General features: G+C 46.7%; 6 protein-coding genes across 6 annotated transcripts; 5 read left to right on the forward strand and 1 right to left on the reverse strand.

Moving 5' to 3' along the window:
• The first annotated feature begins 800 nt into the window (after positions 1-800).
• Positions 801-3,983, forward strand: LY89DRAFT_269873 (uncharacterized protein). The gene is made up of 5 exons (XM_018206353.1): positions 801-1,173; positions 1,223-1,955; positions 2,007-2,948; positions 3,015-3,239; positions 3,295-3,983. The coding sequence occupies exons 1-5, from the start codon at positions 1,045-1,047 to the stop codon at positions 3,849-3,851; spliced, it is 2,586 nt and encodes an 861-aa protein (XP_018064454.1). The 5' UTR covers positions 801-1,044; the 3' UTR covers positions 3,852-3,983.
• On the forward strand, positions 3,984-5,287 carry LY89DRAFT_269874 (uncharacterized protein). The gene is made up of 2 exons (XM_018206354.1): positions 3,984-4,015; positions 4,079-5,287. The coding sequence occupies exon 2, from the start codon at positions 4,178-4,180 to the stop codon at positions 5,078-5,080; it is 903 nt and encodes a 300-aa protein (XP_018064455.1). The 5' UTR covers positions 3,984-4,015; positions 4,079-4,177; the 3' UTR covers positions 5,081-5,287.
• Positions 5,288-5,334: 47 nt separating this feature from the next.
• LY89DRAFT_269934 (uncharacterized protein) lies at positions 5,335-6,500 on the forward strand. The gene is made up of 3 exons (XM_018206355.1): positions 5,335-5,502; positions 5,558-6,251; positions 6,355-6,500. Exons 1-3 carry the CDS (start codon positions 5,495-5,497, stop codon positions 6,397-6,399), a joined length of 747 nt encoding a protein of 248 aa, XP_018064456.1. The 5' UTR covers positions 5,335-5,494; the 3' UTR covers positions 6,400-6,500.
• A 495-nt stretch (positions 6,501-6,995) lies between these two features.
• LY89DRAFT_740498 (uncharacterized protein) lies at positions 6,996-9,471 on the reverse strand (the record flags this gene model as incomplete). Its single annotated transcript, XM_018220596.1, has 5 exons — positions 6,996-7,079; positions 7,129-7,340; positions 7,415-8,242; positions 8,298-9,006; positions 9,058-9,471. 5 exons carry the CDS (start codon positions 9,469-9,471, stop codon positions 6,996-6,998), a joined length of 2,247 nt encoding a protein of 748 aa, XP_018064457.1.
• Positions 9,472-10,792: 1,321 nt separating this feature from the next.
• Positions 10,793-13,313, forward strand: LY89DRAFT_596948 (uncharacterized protein; the record flags this gene model as incomplete). Its single annotated transcript, XM_018209954.1, has 8 exons — positions 10,793-11,725; positions 11,775-11,889; positions 11,939-12,218; positions 12,270-12,369; positions 12,419-12,555; positions 12,605-12,806; positions 12,856-13,009; positions 13,060-13,313. The coding sequence occupies 8 exons, from the start codon at positions 10,793-10,795 to the stop codon at positions 13,311-13,313; spliced, it is 2,175 nt and encodes a 724-aa protein (XP_018064458.1).
• Positions 13,314-14,453: 1,140 nt separating this feature from the next.
• Positions 14,454-15,032, forward strand: LY89DRAFT_760913 (uncharacterized protein; the record flags this gene model as incomplete). Its single annotated transcript, XM_018221529.1, has 1 exon — positions 14,454-15,032. One exon carries the CDS (start codon positions 14,454-14,456, stop codon positions 15,030-15,032), a length of 579 nt encoding a protein of 192 aa, XP_018064459.1.
• Positions 15,033-15,816: the final 784 nt, after the last annotated feature.

Here is a 15,816-nt window from a genome sequence, read left to right on the forward strand (position 1 = left end):
GTCATACCCACGACAATTCTCCTAGCTCCATGCGCATCAACTTAGCATAGTCTAAAAGTGAGTCTGATCGGATCTACCTTTATTGGTAGCATGATCTGCAGCAAAAGAGGATCACGTGCTGCTGTCATTGACGTGCAAGAGCTCTTCGCAAAGAAGCTCTTCGTCGTCAATGTCAAATGCATGCGATAGGAGAAGCAGTGTATGGGACGGAAATATGATATATGACGACGAGATGGTGGTGATGGAATTGGTGTACTGACGACAGTCTCTGAGTCTGCGCATCAAGATCTATCGAAGGATATCGACAGAGTCCGCACTTCTAGGCCGATGCTTTCCTGGATTGGAATTTGACCAAAAAGATAGAGGAGGAACTTGAGGTGATGAGTGGACGATGTTTTCCAGTAAAGCGTGAATTGTCTTGCGAGGGTTCACACACTTCTGTATAACAAAAATGTAATTGCGGCACCAGCAATTCGGCTTTTCAAAATAGTATGCGTAAAGTAAAATCTCTGGAACGAATCGGATTACAAACGGTACTCCAAGGTGGCGCTGCTTTGGCCTGAATTTGTGCCTGACCTGCTGCAAGTGCTAGGGACGAAATAAGCCACTTTGAAGCACAGCCCAGGATCTCAGCCAACTCGTGACTCACAGAAAGTGATGAAAGAGTGGGCTTCAATAGCCAAGGAAACTTGAGCTAAAGCACCGGAAGAATGCGGAAAAGGTGTGAAACTTCCCGATTTGTTGTAATGGGTCGTTCCTGGGGAGAACCCTGATACTCTGTTTGCTTTTATTTTGGGAGACACATTCACAGCCAATGCTCGGCTCGTCCCTCGGGAAACTTACCAAAAGATTGGCTACTCGGTGATCCGAGGAAAGCACTAGAACTTTAGCCAACGATTGGCGTCAATCGCTTTACAAGGTCGAATTGTGTAACGATACTAAATATTTCCATCTGCTGGGCGGAGATCTTTGAAGCGACTTCAGTTTCTAGTTTAAATTGTAATTTTAGAGTTGGAAAGACTATTCTGTTGACCATCGTTGAAAATGGCAAATCCTAAGACAGTTCATCTTGAATGCGATCCGTCAGATCAACAGAAGAAATCTCTTCGGGCGAAACAACGTTCTGCAGAAATTTTGAACAGACCTAGGACGAATACAAGTTCCCAAAATCGGGTAGGATACAAGCTCCGCCCCTCCTTTCTACGTCGCTAACTTGAGACAGGAAGTAGCTTCTGGGAACTCGAAACCCAGGGAAATCGGAAATCAATCCAAGCCTCTTCACGACGAACAGACACTTTCCGATATCGTCTCTGACCTCACAAACGAAAACAAGAACCTCAGAGCTCAAGTTCAGATACTCAGAAATCATTGGCAAGCGGAAGTCGAAGACTTGGCGAAACGAGAGGAAAAGAGGAAAAGCAACGAATTGATACTTCGTGCCGAAATTCAGCATCTGAAAGATGCACGCCGTGAGCGTGAACGTGCAGGCTTGGGGGATATGGAGGAAGAACTATACCTCAAAACTCACGACACATACCGTTGGCAGGCACGAGTCGCAGAAATGCAGGACATGAAGCTTTTCGTCGATGGGAATTCTCCAAGAGTAAGACCTATCGAAGAGAAGATCATCCAACAAGCTTTGGATTCTGTCGCTGTGGAGCTGCAAATCCTTCGCGCACACGACACCTCGAATAGCCCTCCTACCTCTGTGGCTCTCGGGCAGAATAGCGACCTGGATTTGTTGTTACGAAGTATGATACCTGAGGCTCGAGATATGGCTCACAGAAGAACATTAGCTGTATCAAACATGTTCAAGTGGGGTTTATCAATCTTTGCTCGAGGTCTTGCAGTAGCTGCAATTAAAGACTGGGTAATGGACACTGACTTCCCAAGCTTCATTGGGTCAGGGGATCCGAGGATTCTCGAGGAATATCGTAAGATTCTTTCCAATTTTGGTAAGCTGTACTCCTTCTTTCAAGGGATAAATACCTACTGATACGCTGAAGATGGATGGCAAAGACTGCATAACCTCGAGATGGCTGCCTATCGATCACTTACTGAGACAATATATTTCAAAGAAAGCTTTCTTCCCAGAGCGGCTAATGATCTTGCGGATCGTCTATCGATGGCACTTGTCCCACTATTTGTTCATACTTCGGATGCATCATTACACGAGGGATTTGCTTCATGGGGCGAAGACGAGGTTACCTCAAAGAATCGCCAGTTGTCTTTGAAGAGAATGTTCGAAGCTGCCTTGCGCTTGAAAGTCGCAACGGTACTCACAGATGAGCGGTATCAATTTCAGCTTCATCCGCTTGGAACTGTAAGCAAAGCTTCAATTTCTGACGGTGAATATCGAAATAATCCTGTCGCCAGGAATGATGACATGACAAAGAACTGGCTCCATGCCTCCTTGATGGTCTACCGCGGCGAGCAGTCAAATCCGCGTGACAGAATGGAGGACGCTTTGGTTCACCCAAAGAACTTCTTTTCAACCGGCGAGAAAAGAAGTCGGCCACCACTTGCTACCCAGCGCCTGACGGTTAGAGATGGTACGTGCAGTCAGACCTCTGAGGGAGCCTCCTCACCTGCACAGAGAGCCCAGAAAGATACTCTCAACGAGCAACAACGCAAGGAGGAGGCTCACATGCCGGTCACCAACTCCCGTCCTCCAAAGCGAAGCCACAACAACACAGAGATTTTAGACAACATAACTTCCGAACCAGCCAGCAAGCGACAAATGCTCAAAGGTCTCGAACCCTCTAAGAGCCTTGAAATGTCTCCGCAATTGCAGACATCAATAGTTCGCAACGGGGTACATGACATGGACTGCGAACACGAAGAAGTAGAAAGCAGTGATGGCATCCCGATTAGAAACAGCTTTCCATACACCAGCTGCCATGCTGAGTCCGGGACTGAAAGGAATCTGCTTAAGCACCAGCAAGAAGGTAAGTACCTTACTCTCTGATACATCCCTTTGGGAAACACGTACTTCACGCACTGACATGGAGCAGAGCATCCTGAACTATCCCATGACCGCCACACTCTCAATAGCCTTCAGAGTCAATCGTACTCTACACCCACTATCACCAAATTGGACAACACTGCTGGGGAAGGTCATGTAGATGAAAAAGTCACGTCTAGAAAGAGCAGAGGACCGAATTCCCCATCAACGCACTGCGGTGGATGTGATAAATCGTTTGCAAGCTCGTACAGTCTGAAGCAACATCAAAAGAATAGTATGATTAAACAATAACTCACAGAGAGTAAGTTGACATTGCTAACTCTAGATAGAGATCTGCAAGGGACGAAAGTGTAAAGAGTGCGACGACGTATTTTGGAAATTGGCAGACCTCGAGACGCACATGCACCACGAGCATGCTCAGTCGATGTTGGCTACTCCACTATTACCTTCTTCGGAGTTCCAGAGCCGGCGGTCAAGGCCTTACAATCAGACTTCAATACCCCTGGCATCCCCTTTCTCCACCGCTGCAACTGAGACAAACGCAGCTTGCCCGGAGCAAGAAACTTTCATCGCGCCGACAACCAACGAGATGATGAATTTTCCTCGAACAAGGTTCAAATCATCCTACAGCTTTCCAGTCAGCGAACAAGATAATATGTGGGGCTCTAACACCATGTCAGGCACAGTGCTCGGCTCGCAAAGTAGTCCTGAAGTGATGGAGCCGAAACCGGATCGTGGGGATTCCCATCATGGAAGAGACTACAACAACAAGTCTGCATCTACTGACAATGGATTATCATCTGCCAAGCGACAAGGTCTGTCGTGCTCCATGTTTTTCTTAATACTAGGCAACGAGCTGATATCCGTACGTAGACGCAACAAATAACCTTACCAACTATCTTGACTATTCAACAAGACAACATCCAAGTTTTCCAATTGGCCTAGAAGTTCCCGCATCCCATGGCACATCTAGCCAAGAGTCCTACGCTCAACCGTTAGATGCCTCTCGTGCATTTTCTAACCAAGATCTTCCCTGGTCTTGGAGTCAGCGTAAGTATTTCGCTTCTAGTTCAACTCGCATTGAAACTTGCTGATATCTCTCGACTCCGACAGAGGGATCTTTCCACACATGGGACAATTCAGTGCCATCTTCTTGTGAGTAGTTGGTACATGAGAGATAAACGAGCCAACATCTAACACTTCTGAGTCGACATGAGGTCGGAGCTCAATCTACACGAAAAACACGACACCGCTCGGAGCTATGCACTACTTCCAACGACTGAAAGACACGATTCTATTGATCAAGCGGCTGAGCTTACGTCCGAGAGACCAATGCACTTCAGTAGTCAATTATTCTCGAGCCATGAGGCGAAAGACACAATCTTAAACACGCTGGATCTTGATTATCCCTTTGCATCATCTTCAAAAATTCCTCTCTATAACCTTAGCCAGGAGAACGACGCACCGCCAACATTTCAGCTCAACCAGGAACAGCCACATCTTGTCAATGAGAAACTCCAAACTGAAAGCAGAAGATTCGTATCGCCTTCGCTAGATACCAATTCATTCTATCCGTCTCAAGAAAGCGTTCTTGACCTGCTAGCCGAAGCATCTACAGTTGAGATTCTTGAAATGCAAGGTTCCCACAACAACAAAGGTCTAGAAGATAAGTCAAGTATCCACGTCAAGCGTACTCCTTCTGCGATGGCCCCTCGTCCCGGACAATCCAAATCTTCGCGAAACTTGAGAATTCGAAATTCACAGCTTTCGCAATGGCCAATTTGTGTGGAAAGCGAGAGTGAATTTGAGGATGACACCGAAATTGGCATTCCTCATGAGAAATCAGACAATTTTCAAGGCTTTGACAGACCTCCCAACTCCACATCAGCTTCGCAGCCGGAGACCCAAACAAGCTTCAGTGTGGCTGGCGAGAAGTATGCAGAAACAAACGCCGTTCGTAGCACATCGGCCAATTCGCCAGCTTTACACAACACCGCCGAGCACACACCAGCCTCGCAATCAGAGAAAAGACGAGACTTTAGTGCAATACCTGGCTCCCAGACGCTGTTACGATTCTTACCTGGAGGAGGAGGCTGGGTCACAGAAGAGAGATAGTATTATTGTAATCATCCTACTTTCTGCGACATCTCGCGGCAATCACAGGAAACTTTTGTCCGCGACTTTTTTTTGTCTCAAAATGATAGATTGAACCCGAATATGCATTGCGCAAACTGTGAAAGGGGCCTTCACCAGCCTCACCCAGCCTCGACCAATGTCTCTCTTCTATCTACGCTACACAAGATCTTGCCAAGGCGCTAAGAACTTCCCTTTGTCTACTCGCAAGCTTGTTTACTTCTCTCCCATCATACGTTATTTCCTAGAAGTAGGCCGCTATCCATCCCGAGCACTATAGCATTCCGTACTTCGGTCTATGTTTCCGAGAAATATCTTATGATTGTTGGAGAACGTTCGAGGTGCAATTCTTGAGTGTCGTTCCGCCTACGGCAGCCTACTTAACAAGATAGGACAATGTTCTGGTAGTGTTCTCTCATTCGCTTTGCTTTTCACATATGGTGAGCTGACATGTCATAGTGAGATGGAACCACCGGCTCGTGAATCCGTGAAAAGAATGAACCCGTCTCTCTGGACATTAGGAACCACAGTGATCTGTGTCAAGATCAGTACCGGAGACGCCCAGCCTCTCAATTCGTTGGCTTCCTGGGTGGACGGCGACAGCACATTCCATCTCCAACCACGAGACGAAACATACCTCACAAATTCCACCGAAGGAGATGCGGCAATTGACAGACTACAAGAGTGTGGTACCGGAGGGTCGGTCTGGAAGCTCGGAAGCGAAGCTATCTGTAAAGTGAAATCATGGTATGAAGGCCGTCAACTAGAAGCTACCACAATTGACTTCGTCCGCAAAACTTGTCCCGAGGTACCAATGGCCGAAGTAATATACTCTTGGATCGATCGGCCCATCAACCGCACCTTTCTCATCATGAAACGAGTGCAAGCTAGAACGCTGAACACAGCGTGGCCTCACCTATCCGCTGCCCAGCATATGAACATTGCCAAAGAAGTGGCACATCACTGCTCTAGTCTTGCAAGAATAACATCATCGCGATACGAATCCATCTCTGGATGCGGAGTCTACGAGTATTGGCTGATGGGCAAGCTCCCTGCTTCTAATCCTTCGTGGTTTTATATGACCGTTGGACCATTCTCATCAATCGATATGAAAACATACATGACTAAGATCTCGTGCGAAATCTTACCTGAGGTAGGAGATGATTTCGTACTCTGCCACCCGGATCTCGGGCCAACGAATATCATGGTCTCGGAGGATAGAAATAGCGTCGCTGCGATTATTGACTGGGAAGCAGCGGCCTATTTCCCGCGTTTCTGGGTTGCCACCAAACCCGCGATAGGATGGGCTTTCAATTTGGGAGAGCCTGTTCCCAATGCTGAGAGAAGAGTGTGGGCGGAGTTACTTGTGAGTACCCTTCAGGCGCAGGGCTTCAAGTGTCTGGCTGCAGACTACAACAAATGGAGGAATGGAGTCACAGGCGAAGCTTGATCAAAATGGAGTGCAAAGAAATATAAAATAAGGCCTATTCACTACACTGTCTTTACTTTGATCCAAAAGATGTCTTGTTGTAGCAACAACGAATTTTGGTGAAACACACTGAAGGTGATGGCACTTGATGCTCATCTGAAAACGGAAAGTTTTTTGAGCGTTTCAGAGCTACTCCAAAAGCAGACATCGTGGAAGTAGGGAATGTCGAATAAGCTCGGTTCGGAATTACTTCGGTGACGGCTTGATCTAACATCGGCGTGTCCTGGTATTCGGGGTGGATCTCACCTGGGTCGGCAAGCGATGCGGAGAGCTTCTGTGTGAGATCGACATGATGGTCTAGCCTCGAATCCACTGACATACACGTATCTGCATCATCCAACATGTCTCTCGTGTTGCTTGTGGACGGAATCGTTGAGTGTTTCTGGGTCGTGTTTTGTCCGTCCTGCTCTAAATGGTTTTTTGCGCAATGTTTATCATAAAGCTAACGATCTTCGAACCACTCTTCACAATGCTTGCACCAAATGCAAGATTCTATTACACGTTAGCCAAGTTGTTGTACTATCATGAATCAAAACCTTACTGTTGTTGACATGTGTCTGGAAAGGCTTTTCGTAGAAGTATATTTTGCCGCAAAGGGTTCATTGAAATATTTGTCCAGGAGGTAACATTTGTTGTGTGGATCCGGATCGCTCACGGCGGCTGCCGGAAAAATGAGTTGCAAAATGCTTGGCATTATGATGGCGGCGAAGCTCAGATAAATTTTGACAAATTTCAGGGCACAGATTGCAAGTCCTGCAGATATCTAAATCAGGTTAGCATTCATTGGGTATATCCGTTCAGATATTTGAGATAGGAAAAGTACGTACTATTCTCTTGGTGTGACTGCAGATTGGACAGTTTTGAGAAAGTTGCTTTGCAGATATCGCATGTTGGGATTTTCCACGTAGTCAGTTCTCGGAACGAAGTAGCTTCAAGTTCCCTATCCGACGCAGTGCTTGAGCTGGATATTTCATGATCTATGCTGTCCATAACCATGCCACCCGGTGGCACAGACGGGGATGTGGCGCTGCGAACATTTGCCCCTGGATGCTTCCTCTGAGCTTCTTGCGAATGAACAGCCGTGTTACGGGAAGCGGTGGCTCTGTGATTTGCTCTACCGGGCGAAATTCCGGCTACATCAGCTTCAGACGATGATATGATGCTTTCGTGTATCACAGGGCGTGTCGGAGCGGTGCCGGTCTCGACCACAAAGTTTTCGGGACGAACAAGGGCATCCATCAGCTGCCCCGATGGCCCAGACGCTCGCAACTCATAAGTGCGCATCGATGCTTGAAGCCAAGTTAACTCTTTCTGAGAGATATGGTTAAGTGGAAGTGAGGTCCTAGGTGGATAGACAATGAATTCGTAATCACGATCGACGGTGACCGTGGCTGCTTTGAGTTTCAAAGCAGTCTGGAATATGTCGATCAACCGGGAGTGTCGATGGTCGCAGACTTCCTGAGTATCGCCCCAAGATTCGAATGAGCGATTTGGTGCTTCATAGTGTGAGGATGGGAACAGAATGGCTAATGTTGCTGTCAAACGAGAAGCAAACTCAGCAGATCGTTTCGGAATGAAGACTTGTTGGAATTCATGGGACTCAATCAGAGAACTGTATGCCGTTATTTCTAGATTGCGAAGACTTCGCCAACCATCTATTTCAAGTATCAGTGTTGTTGAAGGACATTCATGTCACGATAGTTAACTGACCTTGGACCATAATAGCATCACGGTAAGCGTGAAGGAGTTGAGAATCCTTATCCACATACGCGAGAAGTCCAGAATGAAAAACCCACTCTCGTAGAGCGGCAAGCGTAAGTGTTTTGATTACAGCTTCCGGCTCGAACTTCAGAATCCATGTACGAAGCCGTTGACCTTCACTACGTCGTTCATCAGTACAGCCGTGGACGGATTGTACCAAGTTGTACAGTTCACGGGACTGTTGCGTCGGTAACTGAAGACCATTCGCAATATGATGACCATGTAAAATTGAGCCCAGCTCTGCTTCGAACATCTTCATCGAACGATCTACCAGCATAGATAGATCTGTGAATATCGTTGGAGAGGCGTTTTTGGATGTGAAGCGCATCTGCTCCTGCATTTTCCTGATTCTCTGGTCGCTGTCCCAGATTTGCTTGTCTTTCAAGTATAGCTGATATTCCAAGGGGTCTTTGTTGAGAGCCATCCTGCTATCTCGCGCCATCTCGAGGTGGATAATCTTCGCAGATAACTCTGTTTCTCGTTGTCTGAGTTGTTTCTCGCGTCGAAGGTAGTCGGATGACTCTCTCTGCCACTCCTTTCGGATCAAGTCAATCTCTCGACAGTGCTGTTCACGAAGTTGATTATGGTCTTCGTTCGAGCACAAGGGAGCGTCATGTCGCCTTGAGACCGCTGATGATGACAGTTCTGCGGCACCTATCTATATTTGTTGTTAGCCAATCAGTTTACCAACTTTTCAACTGACACGTACAGCGCTCTTCGGTGAAGATCCTGTCTGACATGCTTCGCGGAAATGGGCCACCGCCGAACCTCGTGCTGAGGAGATGGCAAACGCTGATTGCTGGGTGAAGCTGGGGTTATCCGTGTATCGTTGGACTGTGGTATTGATTTCGTGTCTGGTGGCTTCATCAAGCCTAAGGATACATGACGATCCTACTTTGAGGAGAGTAGCAAGCTTTACCGATTGCCCACGAATACAACCCAAAAGTTTGTTTTGTATTTGCAATTTGGTGAAAGGATAGTCATCGCTTTGTGAAATATTTTTCGAGATCGCCAAATGTTTCTCAATAGTATCTGCGAAATTGATTCCTTGATGTATAGAAAAGTCAAGCCATGCAAGGAGTGACACCAGGTCATCGGTCGACCACACTGGCCTAGCCGACATCTTTTTTGAAGACAGAGATATGGGTGACGCTTTGTCAATCTTATGCAAAAGCTGAAGATAATCCTCTGGAATACCTGAAGAGCCGGGACGCGATCGAAGGCAGGCAGCTGAGCTAGATTGGACAGCTTGGTGAAGACGCGAAGCGGTCGCGCGCTTTCCTCCAATACCCAGAAAATCAGTAACATGGCTGGAAGAAGGCTTTGTTTGACGTGACTGTAAGATTATCACAGGGGCTAGACTGTTCATGTGCAGCTGTGGCTGCAGTGGAATCGGCTGCCGAAAGCCGCTGGCCACGAACGGACCTTGTCTCACCCCTGTCGAAAGATTTGTGAACGGCCCACAGCCAATCATATCTGAAGATAAAAAGAACAAATTCATTGTTGGGGCTCGGTGAGCCATTCTAGACATGCACGAGTCCAAAAAAGAGGCTTCGAAGGGAAGGAAGCCTAAATTTGTCTCATAAAACACCCTTGACCTGACCATTTGATTCTACCACACGGCAACAAATGACTCTTTAGGCGTTGTAACCCTAGCTTCTGAGGCTGGGGCGAGCAAACAGTGCTTCAGAACATCAGTTCCTAGAATAGAAACAAGACCGAGACGAATTGAACGTCCTTTCGTGTATCTCGAGGTATCCTGGATTGAAACCACGCATCGGGCAAAGGCCAGCTTGATTTGGTACCCATGAGGATTATTTGAACAAGATTTACCCATCAGATAAACTGGCCAGTGATCGAGTTCTGTCAACCGAATCTGTTTCGAAGAAGAATTGATCGGTCTTGTGCCTCCAAAAGAAGTGTCAAGGGCATCAGAAAGGATGGCACCTCAGCCTCAGCACCAGAAGACGACTTACTTACCTGTAGTATCCTACGATAGTGGCTTTGCTTCCAGATTCAGGGCAGTGCCAACGTCGAATTCCACCTTACACGCCGATATCTCTGTGCAGCAAAGCGGAGCAATGAATGAAGAAGGAAGTTGGAAAAGGACAGCGTCCCAGAAACAGAAGAGAAGGAAAACTGGCCCGGTAGAGAGGAGATCGCTTCCGTCTCGAGTATATGACTCGGCTCAAGAGTCGTTTTCTCCTGTGCCCGGGATACAAGAGATCGGACTTCCAGGAATGGTGATGCAGGCGCCGAATTTGATATCGGATGACCATGTATCGTGGACGAGCCCAAGAGATGACCTTTCGCGACAGAACACCAAGAGACGAGTTGCGTCATTGATCCAGAACTCGACAAAGCGCAGTAGAGACGAAACATTACATCCGCCTTCATCGAGCGCGAGGAATAGGAGCCTGATGATTAGTGTTCCAGAAAGTGGAATGTCCGAAGAGAATGAATCAGAACGCGAAGACGATACTCCACACCTGGGATCACGTATAAGGTATATACTTATCGGCATCGATTACGGAACAACTTTCACTTCAATCTCCTATTTCACTTACTTCGATGGAGAGGCCGTCACAACGATTTACCCGAGTGACATCGCAACAATCTCGAACTGGCCTGAAGATCCTATGCGCGGACTGAACCTGCATGTACCGACGGAGCAATGGTATTCTTCCATCCCAATAAACCGCAGTCCGACCACAGGAAGGATTGAACCTGATCCAGAGGTCGACGGGTTTAGCTCCAGCTCCGAAGAAGAGAACGAGAACGAACCGTCCCGCTTACGAAGATCGCCGGCGCCGAGGCCGGATCAAAGACTTTCACAAATATTGGATAGCTCTAGCGCAGATGATGACAGCAGTCCGGATTTGCTCTGGGGATTTCAGTGTCCATACCAGCGATACATCGCTCATACAACTCGTGATTATCGACGCCATGTAGACAGAGTTAAGCTGATGTTGCTCAACACCGAGCATACCAAAAAGGGCAGAGAGGAACTTCAACCTGTATTCGAGGACCTCATTGAAAATCAGCTGGTTCGCAACAACGGGATACAGAGACCTGATCTAGATTGTGAACTTGTCCAAGACATGATCACCGACTACCTAGCCAAAATTTTTCAACACACGAGGCAAGAGTTGATCGCTCGTGGAGAGTACGACAACAAATCTTGTGTCAAATTTGCGTTGACAGTTCCGGTAATGTTTTCGAAGATATCCTCCTTGGTTCTACAATGGGCATTGGGAGAAGCCATCAGGGTGACTGGGTTCGGGACGTTAACGAACAGAAATGTCGACAACCTCTTTTTGGTGACTGAACCAAAAGCTGCCGCAACATTCCTGCTAGGAAGTTCCAAAGATCTAACTGTATGTCGCATATGAGTTTTATGAGCCTCAAACATACTGATCTGCGTAGGCTGGCGCGACCTTTGTCGTGTGCGACTGTGGCGGTGGAACGGTAGACGCTTCGACATTTAGCGTGGCTAGGTCGCAGCCGTTAAGACTGGGAGAGGAGGTGTGTCCGCCTGCCGGTAAGTGAGTCCACATCTGTAACTTGTAGTCTTACCTAATCAAAAATAGGTGATAATTGTGGCGCTAGCTACTTGAATGAAAACTTCCGCCGATTGATGCTTGAAAAGCTCAGAGATGAAGCCGAGCACTTCGAGAGAAACGGCAACACCATTGAATCGCTTGTTGACGCTCAAATGCCCAACTTTGAAGATCACTTGAAGCGCAATAGGGATATATATAAAAACCCAAGCGCCAGAATATACATACCAGGGCTTCGTGGCGACAAACGACAAGGACGCGAGGGACAGGACGCTAAAGGATTTGACGACAATTATGTTTGGCTCTATCAGTGAGTAATATATCACAGAATATCTGCACTGAGAGTGACAATTTCTGGCAGGAATGATTTCCATCAAATTTTCTTTCCGCTTTTGGATCGTGTCGCTCGTGTCATTCAAGGTCAACTCGAGGCAGCAATAGCTCTTGGGAAGGAAGTCAAAGTACGAACCAAGCAGCCTATCTCCTCGTACTATTGCTGATTCGGTCTAGCACGTCTTTCTTACTGGTGGCTTCGGTGCTTCGCTCTCGCTGCAGAGCCATCTTCAGAAATTTCTTGCCAAATTTGCCGAGGAGGTCGGCTTGTCATACGAAATTGATTTGGTCTTACCCCGTCATGACCAAGATTAGTAAGTTACTGAGATAAAATTAGGAAGAGTTCACTGACGACATGGGAAGCATCACTGCGGTTTCTTCCGGGGCCGTGCTGTTGACCAGAAATCCGGAAGATGGAATTCCACGGCTCGCGGAAACAACATATGGGTTTCTGACGAAGCAGTTGTATGAGCCTGATTGGGTTGGGCATACCAATGGCAAACCTGTCTTATGTCCACTAGAGGCATGCTTGATGATTGAGGTGATCGATAATTTTCTGGAGCAGGTCAGTCAAAGTTGGAAGTCATATGAATGCTTTGCTTTAACTTTGATAGGGAGACATCCTGGACTCTAAACACAAGTGGAAACCACTTACAAGAACTCACCATTTCCCAGTTGATGATAAGACTCTCCTATGTGAGGAAGTGTTATATGTATCTGATACAACCAGCTCTTCTGAGTATCACCTCAACCACGAGCAGAATAAAAGTAGGCCATTTTCATCGTTGCTTCCGCAGAATACTAAAATGTCGTTCCAGATGCTCAGCCTGCGGGAAACTTCTTCGTTGACTTCACCAAGTTGCGCAATCAGGGAAAGATTCGACCAAAAGGAGCGGGCCGAGGTCAAAAAGGGAAGGGTAAGGCACGGTACGAGATAACCTACGACCTGATCCTTCTTGTTGATGGAAGAAATCTGAAGATCGAAGTCAGATATCCATCAGGACAGTATGGTAAGATAGTAAAGGTCGCGCAAATCTGTATCGCCGCTTCTTTCAAGCCGGGGACATCGTGAAAAGAGGCATTCGTGGAAATATTTTGTAAATGTGGGACGCGTTTGGCGGCTTAGGTGCAGACTTTACAACCCTCAAGCTGGCGCATAAATATCAAAGCTGTCGTACAAGAAATGAAATTATTGCTGAATACGGTGGAGAGCCTTGAACTTCGATGAGTGAGGTATCAAATGAACGTTGCGATGTCGAAATGAAGCTTTAGCGTTTCTCGGTTACTGCTTCAGCTAGACCTATTTGGGCTATGGCGGCAACCGCTTCCCCTTTTCGGACGACACTCTCACTGAGGTCTTAGGGAGGCTTTTCAATTTCAGTGCACAAATAATAAACAGATAAGTTACGGGACCGAAAAACGCGAATATATGAAATGAGTCTACAGTCGTTGTATCAACTGAGCCTGCTGCAGTGGGTTTGGAGTAGCAACAGCCTCCTGAACAACTCGGCCAGAAGAACTAGATGCTTGAATAGCTTCAAGAATAAGTTTATTTTCTTATTTTGAAACACACTATTACGACCCTTGTTTGGCCTAGGATGAAAATGTCCGCCATGCAGGTGAACGTCGTCAGATCCTCGTGCGTACCCATTTGCAAAACAGCGAACTTTTCCCCCACGTACTTGCTGATGCCCTTAGTAGAATTGAAAAATGAGCCTTAAAGCTGGGAAGCATCCTCTGTTCTTGGAAAGTACAAGTGGGAGTGGCGCTGTTGCCTAGAATCTCTGAATACTACTTGAGTTTCGCATTTCTAGGTCCCACTTTCCTTTGCTCCTTCTGAGTTGTTAATGTGCCAATTCTCTTTCTTTTGTCATACAAAGAGCCTGGAATCTGCATTCACAGAAGGATTACATTGAAAGTATGAGCTCCAGAGCTATCTTAAAGACAGACACCCGTTCCATAGAAAATAAAATTGGACATTTTGGCAGGTCAAAGACAGGATCACAAAGCGCAATATAGAGCAGAAATAGAAGTTTCAACCTTGGATTGCGTAGTCAGAAAGTCATCAAAGGCATGTCTAGAAGTCATTTTCCTACGTACTCTAAAGCCAAATGAATACCTTTATGTATCAAAGAATGGCACACGCTGAATGTATCAACATATAAGGATCCCAATGCTCCGTCAACTATCCCAATGTTCATCAGAATTCAAAATGTCGAAGCATGATGAGGCTCATCCACCAAATCAACCTGGACCTGCTGTCTGGGCCCACCTCGAAGGAGATAATCTCATATCATTTGCCAAGATGACGCTGAACGACAGACCAGATCAGATTGCGGATACCGATACCAACTCCGAGAAATCCAAAAGCTTGGTAGCGCTCGGAGGACCTTCTCTGCAACCCAAATCCGAAGCTATCAACCTCCATTCCATTGAAGATCAACTCGAGCGCTTCCTCTTGCCTCTCACAGGTGCCAAGGAGATCGCGACTAAGATAATCAAGGAAAGCCAAAACGCGTTGTTCATTCATCGACAACAATTCGAAAAGGTTTGGCGGCGATCAGCAGCATGTGATTGCAAGGCATTTGAGGGTTTTGCACCGGATGATCAAGACGAAGATGACTGGGCACTCTTTGAGGGAGATGTCTTGCTGCATGTGAATGAGTTGAACAGCATCCTCAATGGCTTAGCAGTGACGATCAAGCGAGATGTGGGAGACATCCTGGTGAAGAAAGCGAAAGCATATCTGGAGGCCCGAGACGATTTTGAGGCTGAAATGAAGAAAATGTAGCAGCTCTCTGGATGAGTAGTAGACGTAAGATGTCGTATTGTGGTGGAGTAAGGTTCGCTGTTTGGGAGTTCAGGGTCTAGGCATCTGGAATCGGGCTACTTGGAAGCGCTACTTGATTTCTTAAGTCAGGGATTGAAGAGATGCATATGGATTGATCTTGAGTTGAGGTAGTTCCGTGAGTGGCAAATGCGGCTCAGCAGCGGAGCTGGTGCATGCTTTCAACAGGAGCGAATTAGTTGGTTTACTTTGCCAAATCGCCAACGGCATTTAAAACTTCAGCTTTCTTCATAATTGTCTTTTGACTTGTGCTTCACTACATTACTCGAGAACTCGGTTCGTTTCTATTACATATCCCCAAATATGGAAAAGATCACCAAATATACTCCTTCAAGCGGCGCCGTTATGGAGTGAAGACTTACATGGCTTATGACCAACCTTTCCTCTCCCATCTCCTTGTAAAAGAACGTTTCTCGAAGCCCACGATATTGTACTGATGCACTGTGGCCCGCTAATATCAATCTATTATTCTTCTATCATTTTTATATCCTTTTCTGTAAGAGCAGTGGGGCAGTGGTGGCACGAGAAGTTGAGGTGCATCAGGCAATAGCGCAGTGAGATGGGCTGGTTGGGATTCTTTGTGCGGTGGAAGATTAAAGTGGAGCGATGAGATAAAAAGGATGTAAAGATACCAGGAAGGTGCAATGGCTCTAAGAGAGAAATTTTTTGAATATGTATGGAAGGTTTATAGGACAATATGAGTGGAAAAAGGCCCAAGTGGGGATCA

The sequence above is a fragment of the Mollisia scopiformis genome, assembly GCF_001500285.1.
Source record: "Mollisia scopiformis unplaced genomic scaffold LY89scaffold_27, whole genome shotgun sequence".
Classification (NCBI taxonomy): Eukaryota; Fungi; Ascomycota; class Leotiomycetes; order Helotiales; family Mollisiaceae; genus Mollisia; species Mollisia scopiformis.

Bases quoted from the DNA above. Each gene is read 5' to 3' on its own strand.
- LY89DRAFT_269873 (XM_018206353.1), top strand. From the start codon at position 1,045: ATGGCAAATCCTAAGACAGTTCATCTTGAATGCGATCCGTCAGATCAA. The intron at 2,949-3,014 runs GTAAGTACCTTA...GACATGGAGCAG, and splicing joins GCTTAAGCACCAGCAAGAAG to AGCATCCTGAACTATCCCAT. The intron at 3,240-3,294 runs GTATGATTAAAC...AACTCTAGATAG, and splicing joins GAAGCAACATCAAAAGAATA to AGATCTGCAAGGGACGAAAG.
- LY89DRAFT_269874 (XM_018206354.1), top strand. From the start codon at position 4,178: ATGAGGTCGGAGCTCAATCTACACGAAAAACACGACACCGCTCGGAGC.
- LY89DRAFT_269934 (XM_018206355.1), top strand. The intron at 6,252-6,354 runs GTAGGAGATGAT...ACTGGGAAGCAG, and splicing joins CGTGCGAAATCTTACCTGAG to CGGCCTATTTCCCGCGTTTC.